Consider the following 15,809-nt stretch of genomic DNA (forward strand, 5'->3'; position numbering starts at 1 on the left):
TACAGGTGGAATACTTTCTTCAAATTTAAATGGGGCCACTTCTGAGGTACCCTCTTTACAATTATTTTGAAATATTAAAATTATTGACTCAACTTCTTTGAGATTTAATTATGCATATATTATGAATGTAATATAATCAACGCCTGAACAAGAGCAATAATCTTGACAAAAATGTAGTAGCTGCCATCTGTTGGCTTTTTCGAATGTTATTACAATCGCATTGTGGGTTTACTTGGTACCATCTATTGATCACGTTAAGAATCAGTACAGACGTCCGAATATGCGGAGGTATGAGTACGACATTTCTTTGTATGAGATTAGGTATCTGTACTATGTATCTGTGACCCTATTATTTCTGTTCCAGGTCGTTAGGTACGCGGACCTGTATGCGGCGTCACTCCTGAACTTGATGTACTACCCGTTCTGCTACATGTTCCGCGCGCCCGCTATGCTCATGCCTCACGAGTCCACCGTTGCGCACGAACAACATTTCACCATCGACTCACCTGCTATAGACAGGTTAGGTTTATTAGCAGTAGAGCTCCTTGTAAAAGAGTTCGTTCAGAGAATTACTGCCACTTTACCTATTTCTGCCGCCAAGAAGTAATGTAAGCATTACTATGTTTCGGTTTGAAGGGTAAGGTTGCTGGTGTTTTACAGGCGCAGTGGCAGTGTCCCTCAAATCTTTGATTCTTCATGATGATCTTCGATTTAAAGCTCTGAGTGGCACTGCAAGTGCGTATGGACAGGCGTGTCGCTTAACACCAGGCGCACGACTTATGTGTTCTGTCACTTGGTGTAAAACAGCTTTTTTTTTTAAAGAAAAACATTAACATCTCGTTGTCGCTAATTGTGATAGCCCTGTGGAAGAATAGTTGTTTTTCAATCACAACGCTCTCGGTGGTCTAACGGTTCACTATGAGGGCTGGATGAGGAGGCCTGGAGTTCCTGGTAGGACCAATTTTGAATGCTGGTAGGACCAATATTGGAAATAGACTTGTTCTGGGAAGCGCCACAGAGTGAATTAATTCCGTTATTTTGACACTCACAGTACAGGGGATTCCCTAGTTTGAGACCAGGCAATTGCGATACCTCCTATGAAACACTACGCCAACTTTATTTTTCGGTAATTTTCTGTTATTTTAGTAAACAGCCACATTTGTTTACTAATATTATGTTCCCCGAATTATGTGAAAAAAAGAAACAAAAACAAAATAAAAATAGAACAGGTCAAAAAATTAAATTGGTGTAGAACACATTGGAAGTAGCGATAAGTGTGGTTGTCTGGCACATCATAATTATCGAGAGAGATATATTTGTTAATGTTTGGTAGCAATATCTCTCATTACCGTTGAAGGAAAACATCGTGATGAAACCTGCATGTCGAAATAACTCAGAACCAGCGTTCGAAATTATCGAGATATTTACTTTCTTTAATCATTATCTGACAATTATCCCATATATCCAATAGTAATTACTATTATTAGTATTACTATTATCCATGCTAATTCATAGTTTTGTGTCATTAATTTTTGACTAAAAGTGAACAGTGAGATATTTAGTTTCTAATACGAAGAAAAATCTTTGGGAAAACGATTGTTAGTGATTTTTTTGAGATAGACACTTGACACGTCTCATTTTGTCGTTCCAATTTTATAAATATCAAGATAATCATATCAAGGATAATTATCATCATAATTAATTATCAACGATAATTATAATTTCAAACCCTGCTCACAACCCTTGGAAAATGTGTGAAGACCCCAACTCGCATTGAGCCTGCGTGGCGGACATTGGCTTAAACCTCCTTTTGGAGAAGACCCGTACCCGGTAGTGGGATATATAATGGGTTGATGATTAAGCCTGTATTTTTTGTAATGTTACAAGTGCATAACCGAGCACAACTGTGCTCTATTAGCATTAGAACTCTATTAGCATTGTACAACTATCGTTGTATTATTTATTTAGGTATAAAATAACAGTTGCAATAATTGCTGACAGCAACTATCGTTGTATTATTTATTTAGGTATAAAATAACAGTTGCAATAATTGCTGACAGATCGAGAGGTCCCGCACACCAGACGCGAGCTTACAACGCTGTCGGTTTGCATGACGAGGACACAACATCTGAGGAAACAGAACAATTAACAAAGGTCTCCGACAAAAACGTCATGCACCCAGTGGAATCTAAGGTTAGTATTTGGCTTTAAAATTTCAAAACAATCCCAAAAGACTTTAGTATTAGTCCTTATAGGGTGGGAGTTGTTTATTACATCCGTATGGTTACACAAAGATATTACGTACTTATATCTCTTTGTAATCTAAAACGCCAGGAAAGCATATTAGTACCTAAGCAATAGCTAGGTTGTACGTCTTTTTGTTACATCGAGTCTTGCGTACCTGCAGGCTTAGCATGAGGGGAAATAGCAAAATTTGCGCACATTGAAAAGATGAAAACCTTGTTCTTCTTTACCACAAAATGACTCTATTTAAATCGTAAGATGACAGGAAGATAAAATCGCTACTACAGCCGAAAAGTTCTCTGCGCAGCGCTTGAAAATTACTAAATATTTTTCATGTCGTTCACAACAAACTGGTAATAGGGCGTGAGACAGCACTAGCTCCGTTTTTTTTTTTAACTTATTGAGCTTTAGTGTAGCCAACCAAGACCACCACATAAAACGAAATAATAAAAAGTGGACAACCTAAACCTAAATACAACAATGTAAGAAATAATAATAATAAATAAAACTACGAAAATATTTACAAAGGACGAAAAATGGTCATGAAAAAATTAAAAATAACATACAAATTGAAATTTTTCGGAGGTCCCTGTACACTGTACAGTATCCATTCATGTAGCGTATATGTCGTAAATAAATTGCAGCGATATTCTTGTATATTGTCTTTGTTCCATACAACAAAATCATATGATTTTCTTGACGTAAATCACATTGGGGCTTTAAACAATCTTATAATGGCGGGTTTTTGTAGTTACAGTTTTTTCACGAATTAATTTTTAATTTTAAGTATTATTGCGTTTTAAGTTTCTTAATCCTTTGTTGCATGTTTAAGCTGATGGCTCTATAGCCAATGCTCAACAAATAAATAATTAAACAATCTTAAAAATTTTGTTGGTTAACTTGTTACCAAAACCAACAAATTAAAAAAAAAATTGACAATCCTAAAAAAATGCGGGATTCGTGGTCAATTTCTTACACGTACGTTTTGAGTTTCTTAATTCTTTGTCATATCGAGTTCTTAGGTTTGTTAGACAAAACAAATATACGCGATTTAAATAGAAAAATAAGAAAAATAGTTTCTTTTCCATATTTTGAAGCTGATGGCTTTATAGCCAATGCTTTATAAATAAATAATAAAATTAGGCAATCGTTAAGTTTTTACGATAATTTAGTTTTATCTGCGGTAATAAAGTACAATGTATCGCTATTAATTCTAAAACACCAACACTTGTTACATTATTATTGCGTTGAAGGTATTTACCAATTGTTAGCACTGTGTATAAAAAAAATAACTAGTCTGTATCCAACAACCATCGTTCCATTACACGTTACATGGCGCAGTCGGTAGGATTTAAAAAGTGTTAAGGTTATACGGTTGTGAATAAATAACAATGGAAAGTATTTTGTCGCCGCCTCAATCATTCAGCTATAATGGCATTTCAGCGGATTTATTATCAGGCGGTCTTAATGATATGTGGACAAAGTGGAAACGAAACTACGAAATTTATATAAAAGCGTGTGAAATTATTAAAAAAACCTGTAGATGTTCAATACAACATATTTCTTCACGTAGTTGGTGAACAGTGCCAAGAAATCTTAGAACAAGGAGAAGAAAACATTAAGACTGTTGAAGGTGCTTTGAAAAAATTGGAAGACCATTTCAAATGCAAGAAAAATGTAACCGTCGAGCGGCATAATTTTTTTTCAAGATAACAAAAAGAAGGTGAAACAATCAATCAGTACGTGTTCGAGTTGCGTAGATTATCTCAGTCCTGTAATTTTAATACTGCGAATGAAGAATTAATAAAAGATATATTGGTTTTCGGGGTAACCAGCGCGAACATTCGAGAACGTTTGCTATCAGAATTGATAACACTGATGCTCAGATTTAAAAAATGATACGATAATGGTTGGTAGTATGTAATTTGCTAATGGAGAGATAGGCGCGAGACATTTTCGGTGAGTATGGTGGCCAAAAACTGAAAAAATAAAACCACTATAAACATTCGGTCTGCTTAGAGAGTGGTAGAGAAATTTCTCTGTGCAGAAAAGAACTAAAAAGTTTACACAATATATTTTCGTGATGCATACGGGTTACACAAATTGTCTTCGTTAGACATTTTGTGCTCAACGACACATCTTTCAATGGTCATGGTCACTCATGTAGACGTACCTCGTAGTGAAGTCAATATTCAAAATTTCCAGTTAGGAGAACTAAAAGTAACTCTTGTCTTTGGTCTCATGATAAGCCTTATACTACATACTGATCTTAAATTTCGCCAACGTGAAGGGCAATCTCAACTCTTAGAGAACTATAGGCAACGGCGTATGATAAAATCGTATGACTAAAAGCGATTACACACGGCGGCTTTTAACAGCGATGCAAACGCGATGCAATAGCGATGCAGTAGCTAATCGTCTACCTTTACACACACGCGTGACTTTTAATCAGCTGCAAAAAGTCGCCATGTGTATATATGTATAAGAAAATAGAACATAATTGCTAACAACACTTTTCGAGATTGAAATAAACTAAGTTTCTTGACACTTACAAAATTATTTTCTTATTATCGAGTTTTTACAGTTTCCCGATTGTTACACGTTGGAAATGGAACTATTTTTTCGGATCTAACTTGCGAATATTTCAATCAGTCAGTGAGCCGTGTCCATGGCACCTGTAAAATGTCCTCAAACGTTAGTTTGTTTGAAAAAAGAAATATACGCGATTTAGATCCGAAAAATATTTTCATTACCTATAATTTCTTATTAATCTAATTTATTTTTGTTTCTTTAACGTTCAGCATGCAAAAGACTTACGGGTGAGTTCAACAATTTAAAAAAAACATGTATATGTAATAGCAGGATGTAGTGGTACTGTATTCTCATTTTATTCTATCTCGATAACTACATCCTACTCCAGTGAGTAATCCGTAGAGTTACTACTACAAAATATCGATGACCCTCGTAGTATATCATATTATTTTTTTAGCTGTAATTATATATACCTTCATATAAATACTGTATCATTATTTAGATTTGCACAATTTTGCAGGTACCTAGTTTGTAATTATAATCAGTATAATCACTATGTCGTCAGTGCTCTTGTGAAATACGAAGTGTAAATTGTGAGGCTACTTCAGTACATGTGTAGGTAATTGAATAGTCTATTTGTCAACTTATGTCTCAGGGTGACGGGCGCAGTGGCAGCGCCCCTTAGGTCTTCGTGATTTAAAGCTCTGAGTGGTACTGCAACTGTTATGGACAGGGGTGTCAAAATTGAGGATATGCACTGATTACTATACGGTGTGAAAACACGATTCCTAAAAATTTTCACGACAGAAAAAAAACACAAACTTACCTCGAAACTTTACAAGAAAACAGCTGACTTTAATAGGTACTTTAAATATGCCAATGATTTTTTTTATATCTACTGAACTACACTATACGATATTCATTTTTCAAATGGCTTTAATTTCGTTTGTAAAAAACAAATTCCGAAATAAAGCCAGATGCCGCTCGACCCAAGCAAAATGAACCGTATTAGTACGGGAAAAAGTTTAAGTTCGAGCTGAGGTAGTATCGATTCTTAACTCATTCATGGACAGTACTTAAATAGTACCGCACATAAAAATGTTCGTACATTTCTTTGTGCCGTATTGTTATATATTATTATTGATTCATTATAAAATGTTCCATGTAAATCATTGAATTTTGTCGGTACGCTATTGATACATCTCTATGGAGAAACACTAGGTAGCAACTACACACAAAGCACTTGGAAATGGCACTGTAAAGGCTAAAGTTAGTTTTTGAGATCCACATAGCGAAACGGGGTACTCCGTATTATTATTTCTGATATTTTCGGTAAACGCCGTCACTGTCCATGAAATCTTAAGATTTATGCGATATTTCGTACGCCTATTGCAAAAAATATTCATATTATGAAATGTACTAAACTTGCGGACTAGTCTGTAACGCAATAATTGCAAAGTGTAGAAAGTTATATCGCGCTTCGCTGCACGGTAAATGCCTCTATTTCATTCCTAGTACTGAGGTCTTAAGGTGCAGTGAAACCACAGCGTTCAGTCTTTTATTACCCCTGACTCTATCTAAACTCTACAAGATGAGCCATTTTGAACAAAACTTACCTGTAATAAATCGTTCCGTGATATAAAAAGTTAAAGAATATGTCATCTATAAATAATAAATAAATAAATAACGCACACACTCAACATAGCCCCGCACTAGGGAAACCCTGTGTCGCGGGTGCCATGGACACACACATAGACAACCACAAATTACACCCAAACTCACGAAAGAAATAATTGTAGGCCATACAACTATTTCTCCCGGCCCCGGGAATCGAACCTGGGACCTCTGCATGGCGGTCCGGCATGGTATCCGTTCGGCCACGGAGGCAGTTAATAGGTAATAGAATTTAATTAGACTGTGAGACCTCTGTTCTGTGCTTAAGAGGTAACTGATCCAACCTTGATCACACAATAATTAAATTCCTAAAGCCTATAAAAAAAGAAAAGGTGTTGCCGTATATATAGTGTATATTATTTAAAAAAATGTAATGACGTTAATGCCTATTGGTCCAAGATGATGATTACCGCAGTTGAACCATTGGGAAATACTTTTATGAGGCATTTCAGATGGGCATTCTATACTATCTTGCTTTCTATATGGGTAAACTATCGATGCTGTTGATGAGTGTCCTTTGATCTTTACTTATGAAAAACTAGACGGTCACCCAATAATAGATAAATATCTATAAATACCTTTAAAATAGTGGAGAAAAAACTGGCTTCTCAACCTCGAGACTTATCTTGTCGACTTATCTTGTAGGGTAAGAAACTGCACCGAAGGAATGTAATCGTCTGCCACTCTCATGTCAAAATGTAATAGTTTTAATAAAGTATTTTGTTTAAATTTCCTTTCAGACTTCGGTACCGCACACGAGGCCCGAAACACCTCGTCAGTTGACGCACACGCACGACGACGATTGCTCTGACGAGGAGGAGGTCAAGAAATAAGCACCTTCATACCCTTTTCTGGTTGCAGAACGAGTCAATTTCAACATTGTCGCAGCTCAATTTGAACAGCAGGTGTTCTATGCGGCCTAGCTAGATAAATAAAAAATAAGTAAGCTTTACTCTGATCTTTATTCCGTTAATCAATGCAGTAACGATTGTTATAACTATAGTAATTTTAACTTTAAAAGTCCAGAACGGGTTGGTGTGACTTATACCAGTCAAGGATGATAGAATTGGAATGTGCTCTTCCAAAAATCTTGTTGTTAATGTTTTACGTAGTATCTACGAATAGCTCCCAGTTATAATCAGGGCGCTGTTATACGCGTTGTTTAAATACATTTTAGAAATCACACTGGGATTACCATTTATTTTAAAGTTCGAACTCATGTATTGGAAACGTACGCAGTTAATGGTAACAATAGTTGTTTAGTATCAAAAAATGTAACTAGCACTTTTAAATCTTAATAATAATTTTGACAATTTGAGGCTATTTTTTTGGTATACAGTAAGCTAACATTAACAGGAGCGCAGTAAATAAGTCGGTACCATTTCAAAATATGTAATGGTGTGGTACAAATAAAGCATTTTGAAATTGTGATTGCATGTTTTTTGCACGATTTACCGATTATGTGAATCTGATCTATTATATGAGAATTCTGTTTTGATAGACGAGTTCAGTTTTACGTGAAATATTTGATCGAGTTTTGTTTTAAAGTTATGGGAATTATAATTGTTATGTTTGTATATCTTTTTAAATATGATATATTTTTTATACCCTCTGTTTTGGATTTTGTTTACGATTTATAAGTTTGTACCAAATCAGGTGAAGTTAAAAACGCTGTAATAAGGATATTAAGAGCAGTCTTGAAATAACTTTAGAAAGCAAAATAAGAGTATAATGTTGACTTTCAATGAAACAAATTACCTACTGTCTGGGTAAAGTGGTAAAAAAGAATTTAATAATCTAGAAATGTTAAAGGGTTTCGTGTCAGAATTTTACTGCATCTTTTGGGTACTCCATATTTTTTATTAAGAAATGTGTGAATGGAGTTGCATAAATAGGTATAGTATAGATAAAACACAGTAAAATTGTTTGAGAAAGTGATGCCATTTTTATATCAATAGTGATACCACTTTTTTACCTAATTACACGAAATAGATGTGTTATAGAATGCAATAAATGATTAATCCATTTAACAGTATTGTTTGTTTATTTTACAACAACAGGTCTTCTAAATACTCTTCGAATTCTTCCTCTCTGGTTTTTTCTTCTGTTTCTTGTACGGCTGGAAAACATTAAATTACTGAAATCTTGTGGATGATAAGAATTTAACCTACTTCATCTTATATTGCTGTACAACAGATCTATATCATAGTTTCTCAAAGTGATCCCTACCACCTCCCACTGAGCGGTAACGCGTCATGGGGGGTGACAAGGGCCTCGGAAGCGATTGAGGGGGTGTTGATGCCGTCTAGGGGGCGTCTCTGCATTTGAAAAAAACCTGAATTATCTATACAAACTACTACATATGTATATTTTTCCCCTTGTGTTTTTTTTTGTTAATATAAAAAATACGTGTTTCAATTATTTAGTGTGGTGGTGGGCGTCAAATTTTTTTTATCTTACCTAAGTAGGCGTGAGCCAAAAAGTTTGGGAACCTATGTTCTACATCCTGTGGGTCAGCCATACTCAACATGTGGCCCGTCAAGCTTTTTTTTGTGCTCTAAACACTCTTATTAGGAAGCTGCTATTTTAAATCTATGGGTTTGCATGTAGCAATTTTGTTAATATTAATTGTGTTATACCTTTATTATATATTTTTTCTTACATTGTTTACATTAAATAAAATTGTTGTTTTACATATTATGTTAGAGGAGTTGAAACACTCATACAAATCTGTTTAAGTCTAAGAGTGCAAAGTAAAACCGTGTTAATGTTTTTGTAATTATTAAAGAAACAAAAAAAAGTTATACACCAGATTTGTGTAAAATAGTAAACAGTTTGTCTTAATATCAAATATCACTCTAATTTTGAAATAAACCGTCCGAATGTGATTAAAAAGCGAAAAGAAAATAAGCACGTTACGAGAATAATTTCGTTATTCAAACTAAGGCCTATGTAAAGGTGTTTTGAGAATTTATATATCTTATTTCGTTTCGGAAATAGCATAAAATCTAACAACAACGGTCTATCTGACATCCACAGCGAAGAAGAACGAACAAAATGTATTATTTCCTGAGAACAAGTAGTAGTCTTGCACATACATCTTTGTTCTACGGATGAGTCGAACTGTTCGATATAATATTTCATTTTCTTTATTATGTAGGGAGTAATTGTAAAATTCGGTCGCCACTAACTTAAATAAAGGTCAGCACCCAAAAATGTAACACACATTGACCCTTGTATAGCTAATATGTATGTATATGTGACCCAAAGGAAAAAAATTTTTAGTATAGCTACTGTAGACTATTTCTTTTCAATATCTCACGCCTATTACACAGTATACATTACGCATCTAGCATAATAATTATGATATGATTACTTTGTAGGAAGCCCACATAAGCTACTTTATATGTGTTTGAAAGGTACACCATCAATGAAAATTTACCTTTTTTCCACAAAGAATCTCCTACGTTTTCTGTAGTCTCTATAACAGATGCTGTTGATGTGGACGGTTCAGGCAATGTTTCAAGTGAAGAACCCTCTTCTATGTTACTTCCTTCATCAGAATTATCTCTGTCTTTGCTGCTCTTTCTTTTCTTTTGTCGCTTCTTCATCCTTTTTACTTCGCGCTTTTTAGACTTGTAGTTCAATTTATCTGAACAAGCAGGACACAAACCTGTTGGACAAGTTAAATAGTAACGTCCAAATGTAGAAGGACAGATAAGTACGTACACAAAGGGACGAACTTGGTAATGGATGAACCGAGTTGAACTTAATAATGGATGAAATCTAGCGATCGAATATCTAGCTATTATATATTTGGCTAGTCAGATAAAAAATCGCCATTTAGTCGGTTCTAGTCGCAAAAAAAACTAGATATCCGCCGATATAGTTGCTCCGCCGTTCAAAAGTTATTAGCGTGTTTTACTGTCCATGCTGTAATAAGCTTATTCCAGCGGCACCATTTCTCCATCTCGAGAACTACAACACCTAGCTTAGATCTGAGTACACTAAAAATGTCGTGATTTATTCGGTTCTAGTCGTAAAAAACTAGATTTAGTCGTTATACCGTTTTGAAGTTATAAGGATGTTTTACTCTCCACGCTGGAATAAGCTTATTCCGGCGGTGCAATCAGATTCAAGCTAGGAGTTGTGGTTCTCTAGATTAAAATTGGTGCCGCCGGAATAAACTTATTCCAGTACAGACAGTAAAACACCTTAATAACTGTAACTGACGGAATTAGGTACCTACAGAGATGGGAAAGGACGATACTTCGACATATATGCTTCTTGTCGAAAGTTTCAGGAAAACTTAAGAATGAGAAGAAAGAATATAAAATACGAAGACTACTTACGAGGAGAGAAATTAAAAACAATTTTATAGGTCTTTTTGTAACATCCCAATACTATTACAAATTCGACGGACTTACGTAATTTAACCAAAGCGTTTTTCTTCTCCTTCCCTTCCAAATAGGCAAAGTTGACCTCCCAGGAGCGCAGCCCCTGATCGCTGTTACAGTGCTTATTGCCGCATTGGAACTGCCCCTTGCCCATGACTACTTCTTTCTCCACTCGCCATCGGAGTGCCACCTAGCGTAAAGTATAATGGGATTGGAGAAATTGCCAAATAGTTCTTTATTACTTGGTTATAAGTAGCTAGACAATGAAGAAATTGACATAAAAGCTTTTAAATTACTAATATAACTATGGTGAATAAGAATGAATGTTCGCAAAAGATGAATTTATAAGTAGCTACTGAAATGGTAAAATCCCATTATTCATGTTAAGCGAACATAACACTACTGATGTAAGGGAGATCTATCGGCAAACAGTTATTAAACACTACACATGTAGTAGTAAATCGGTAAAGGTATGGTAAAACCAGATTGAACATTCAAAAGAGAGTAACTGCATTCCTGTAAACTTCGAAAACTTTTGATTTTGTAAGTCTCTAACATACGATATTGTTGTGGGTACTGTGGTAACTGTATATTTTCTATCAAATGCGTTATAGGTTAATGCTAAAAACATACATTCAGATCCCAAAGTTTTTAAAAAGGGCCTAGATTTATTTACGGAAACTGCGCACGCCTGCCGAGAATGGCTGTTCTATAAAACGGTTCCACGCATCATCCGACCGACGACGGTTTAAAATAAGCCAAACGTAACTATAAATAGGCAGAACAGAGAAGCCTGCCAAGTATTTTATCCGTTACACAATCTCATTGAACCTTCGGCTAAAGTCCGGCGCGCGCGCAGAGCAGATGCGAGCGCTACCGTCAGAGCGGGCTGCGGGATGCCACGCTATATTTAGCCTACTAAAGGCACCACGGCCATTGTGCGCACACCCCAGTATATCACACAAAGAAAGGTCTCTCAGGCAAAAAAGGCAATTCAGAGAGGGGAACGGACCCCATCTCAGGCTTATAAAGTTAGGGGAGAGCAAAACTCACATAAATTACTTTCAATGTTGCCTTTGCTATGCATTCAAATGTATACAACAATTTAACATTTCCGATGGGCCGTTTCAACGAATATTCCATTGTTAGACAATGTAGGTAGTGGTCTAGGTACCTACATATTTATCTACTCATGTATTTGGTTACAGCCTAAAGGTGATTAAGTATACATATGTGATTGTTTACATAAAGGCTTTGTTAACTACTCCGTAAACAAATGACTCTAAACATAAAATGGTGTAAACAGATATCTAATTAACTAAATATGTCCGTTATTCACTACTCACTAATCAACAACGCATATATCTATCTAAATATGTGAACTGTAGGAAGCCTCGGTAACATACCTACTTCTAATATACCCGTTTTAGAAGAAAATCATAAAAGCACGGAAGTAAAAAACCGTGGATGTAGAGTTATGATATTACAAGTGAAAACTTACTTTATTTTCTTTATATCGAGTTAAATCGCAAATGCAGTACTCCTTGAAGAGCTTATCGTAATATTTCTTGGCTAATTGTTTCTCCCAGGAATCTACCACTTCGTCTTCTTCCCACAAAAACTTGTGGTTTTCCCGGATGACATCGAGATCTGTTCGATCCTGAGAAGTGTCCCGCATCAGAAGGCTCGTCGAGCCTTTAGTATTCAGACTATACACATTAACTAGGTGTTTATGCAATTCATACGGATTAAGATTACGCAACCTTGCCGACATCGCTACTGTAACCTAGAACAAAGGGAAAAACGACCTATTTAGTAGCCAAAATAAAACATAATTTGCAACAAACAACTCTTTAATAATTGACATAGATAATTACATTTCCCATAAAACAGTTCATAATTCATATCAAACGGAACTTATTCTAATTGTCATGATGAGTTGATAACAAAGTGCAGTTTCGATAAATAATTACAAAATTGCAAAGTACCATTAGGTATTAATAAATAACAGGCTTCCTTTGTGCAAGTTAATATCTACTCTGAATATTATTGTCAGTCTTGTAGATTATTTTTTTGTAATTTTTCCCTTTTGGCTCAATTTTACTTCCTTACCTCTATAAACAAGTCATGCAGTTAAACCTCTATAATTAAATATAATAAATATATTAAAATATATGATTATTCCTTATTTCTAAAAAATAAAACTAGGTCATTAAAATTCTAAGGGGTTGGTACAACCAGTTTATAAAATCGAAAAGTGGCACAATCGAAATATAAAAATAGCTTTGGTCAATAGCCAATTAATAAAATATTAATATCTTTGGATTTCAATCTTAAGGCTAGCCTGTGTAAGGCAGTTTGCAGTTTCTTACAATGTAAATGTTAAATTCCAATTAGGCAACAGTTTATAGAAGATGATTTCAAAAGTTCATTACTTCTTATCTTCCATTGTAAAAGTATTTGTGATGTATAGAATACAATTTTTGTGTTAGCTTACAATTAGATTATACTTAACTTAAACATCTTAATTGTTCGAATTTATGATAACTAATTATTGTTTTTGAGACCATTGAATGAATTCTTTAAATTGTGTTGCAATTGACTATATTTCCAATTAGCTAAAAATCAGACTTTATAAAATCTGAAACACTTACAACAGAATTCATATACCTAATAAATTATGATCAACCTCAATGTCAAGTGTATTAAATGTGACGTGTATTTTAACTTATGTAAATTAATTATTGCTTTGGTTACTTCAACACAGTAAAACAGTCAGTTGAACTCTACATCTAAAATTTGGCAAAGTGTGTTTAGTTCACAACTGGTACTTTAATACCTTAAAATAAAGGTATACAAAAATATTATTATTAATCTTTGATAGTACTTATTAAAGCTCTTAGAGAGAAGCAGGAACAATTTGTGACAATATTTAACAGAAGGCCTCAAGACAGTACTTTTCCTTTACCTAGTGTAAATATGTTACAGCTATCGGAATCTTTGGACTTTTGACCTATACTCTTATGTATATATATCACTTTATCGTATCTAAAAAGGCAACTTTGGATCAAGATATGTGACATTATATTAAAGCACCTGTTACGGCATTTCCCTAGTAAACCTATCCAAACATGCATAATTAAAATCGCATAAATAAAACCCTTAAAAGCAACTACAGCAGCACACTAGAGCGAAACACTCAAACACACCATTATTGACTAAATTTATGAACTAGATCATATTCTTCAATTTGGTATAAAATCAATGCAAAATTAGAATAAGCAAACGCTATGACTAAGGTTTTGGCAAATGGAGAATCTGAAAACTCAGTGAAAAGCATCACACAAAATTGTAAAATAAATAGATAAATTCTCATTTACAATAAAATTAACTAAATTTAGTTGACATATATGTTTTTCGACTACATTCCATGATGCTGTTCACTTGTTAGAGCCCTACATTACTATAGTATTTCAACCATGAGTTTTCTCATGCTTCTTCATGTTGTCAGAGCGTGTAAAAGCTTTATCACATACTCCACAATAATAGGACTTCTGTTTAGTGTGGACTGTCATATGACGAGACAGTTCACTTTTAGTTACAAACTTTTTCTCACATACAGTACAACAATGTTTGCGCACATTGAGGTGGAACTTCATGTGAATGGAGAGTGAGCTGGACTGTGAAAATGCCTTGTGGCACAATTCACATACAAAAGGCCGTTCGCCTGTGTGTTTCCGGAGGTGGTTCATGAAGCCTGTTTTAGTGTAGTCTTTCTGGCAAAGGTGGCAAAAGCTGGATTTAGAGTCTAACATTCCTGGGAAGTGAGTGTTCATATGTTTCCGAAGTTCCCAGTAACTTGTAAACTTCTCTGCACATACGTGACAAGGGAACTTTTTCTCCTCGGTGGGTTTGGCACTGCAGCTGTGCGCCGAGAGCAGCTGCTCACTGGGAAACATTTGGTTGCACCGGCTGCATACGTGACTAGCCTCAGAGTCAGTTGACAGAGTCACTTCTAAGTAGTTTTCGATCGACATCACATTTCCATTAGAACTATCTGCATCATCATTATTCATCTGATTTTGGTCATTCTCTGTTACATCTTTGGTATCAATTTTCTGTAAATAGTCTTGATATAATGAGTTTTTACCTGAATTATTATTGTCAGGCTCTACGAGATGTAGAACAGGCGATTCACTCTGGGCCCTATCCGGGGATGTATTTTTCTCGTTGTCCGAGAGTTCGGGCTTTGTAGATACGTTGTTGTCGGACTCCCAGTCATTTTCGACAATTTCCACATCTGAATCGGAATCGTCACTCGAGGCGGAATTGTTGAACCCGATATCGTCAAAGCGCAGCACATTGGAAGGCAGCTTAACCCCCACGATAGCCTGAATCGCTTGCCATGAGAGCTCCTGGGGGTTGTTCTGCATATTATCGCACTACTCTAACCTATAAATTAGTTTTTAGTGATTACTCGTCTGGAATCTTGACCCACCATGAATTAATAATAAATAACGGAATACATATTTACCTTATGTGTACGATTTTGGAAACAAATAAGCGGTCGCACCTATTTTCTACATCTAAAAATATTATGCTATGCACTGCACTGCTCTTTACGGATGCGTCTTTGTCATTGACGTGACGTTAAAAAAAAAACAACTAAAGTTCTTGTCGACATGTTCGCGAAATAAAACTAGAGTTTCGTACCTACTGTAGTGTAGTCGATTCTAAGTTTTCAAACACAAAATTGTTCGAAAAAAATCTGTTTAGTAGTACTAAAAGATTATATAAGTAATATTATTAAAGAGCTATCTACATGAAAAATATATCCTATAATTATTATATTTTTTAAAAGTAAATTGATTGTCACTATGCGGTATTGTGGCTCTTTTATTTTAGGGTTTAAAGTGGCGATGGGTGATTCGAGTTTACTCGATTAACTCGGGTTACTCCCAC

At 35.1% G+C, this 15,809-nt stretch overlaps 3 protein-coding genes across 10 annotated transcripts in view; 1 reads left to right on the forward strand and 2 right to left on the reverse strand.

Moving 5' to 3' along the window:
* Window positions 1–8,269, forward strand: part of LOC113229508 (cytosolic purine 5'-nucleotidase) — a 36,929-nt gene extending 28,660 nt beyond the window's left edge. For 5 of the 8 annotated variants that reach the window (XM_026463123.1, XM_026463124.1, XM_026463125.1 and 2 more), the window contains exons 11-14: window positions 365–519; window positions 2,061–2,193; window positions 5,046–5,063; window positions 7,191–8,268. In XM_026463123.1, coding sequence (XP_026318908.1) covers window positions 365–519; window positions 2,061–2,193; window positions 5,046–5,063; window positions 7,191–7,283 — 399 coding nt within the window. In that variant the 3' untranslated portion in view covers window positions 7,284–8,268. Of the gene's footprint in view, window positions 1–364; window positions 520–2,060; window positions 2,194–3,817; window positions 3,968–5,045; window positions 5,064–7,190 lie in introns of all 8 variants that reach the window. The other 3 variants (XR_003310417.1, XM_026463121.1, XM_026463122.1) reach the window with 3 other exon arrangements.
* Window positions 8,270–8,498: 229 nt separating this feature from the next.
* On the reverse strand, window positions 8,499–12,621 carry LOC113229773 (protein FRA10AC1 homolog). The gene is made up of 4 exons (XM_026463455.1): window positions 12,349–12,621; window positions 10,878–11,037; window positions 9,893–10,123; window positions 8,499–8,569 (listed from the first exon to the last, which is right to left on the reverse strand). Exons 1-4 carry the CDS (start codon window positions 12,619–12,621, stop codon window positions 8,499–8,501), a joined length of 735 nt encoding a protein of 244 aa, XP_026319240.1.
* Window positions 12,622–13,077: 456 nt separating this feature from the next.
* LOC113229592 (zinc finger protein 271-like) lies at window positions 13,078–15,478 on the reverse strand. Its single transcript, XM_026463245.1, has 2 exons — window positions 15,382–15,478; window positions 13,078–15,299 (listed from the first exon to the last, which is right to left on the reverse strand). Exon 2 carries the CDS (start codon window positions 15,278–15,280, stop codon window positions 14,321–14,323), a length of 960 nt encoding a protein of 319 aa, XP_026319030.1. The 5' UTR covers window positions 15,281–15,299; window positions 15,382–15,478; the 3' UTR covers window positions 13,078–14,320.
* Window positions 15,479–15,809: the final 331 nt, after the last annotated feature.

The sequence above is a fragment of the Hyposmocoma kahamanoa genome, unplaced genomic scaffold (genome assembly GCF_003589595.1).
Source record: "Hyposmocoma kahamanoa isolate Upper Pololo Valley unplaced genomic scaffold, ASM358959v1 62, whole genome shotgun sequence".
Taxonomy (NCBI): domain Eukaryota; kingdom Metazoa; phylum Arthropoda; class Insecta; order Lepidoptera; family Cosmopterigidae; genus Hyposmocoma; species Hyposmocoma kahamanoa.

Coding starts and splice junctions, on each gene's coding strand:
- LOC113229773 (XM_026463455.1), bottom strand. CDS start 12,621: ATGTCGGCAAGGTTGCGTAATCTTAATCCGTATGAATTGCATAAACAC. Junction 11,038..12,348: donor CTCGATATAAAGAAAATAAA/GTAAGTTTTCAC, acceptor ACTTTACGCTAG/GTGGCACTCCGATGGCGAGT. Junction 8,570..9,892: donor AGATTCTTTGTGGAAAAAAG/GTAAATTTTCAT, acceptor AATGTTTTCCAG/CCGTACAAGAAACAGAAGAA.
- LOC113229592 (XM_026463245.1), bottom strand. CDS start 15,280: ATGCAGAACAACCCCCAGGAGCTCTCATGGCAAGCGATTCAGGCTATC.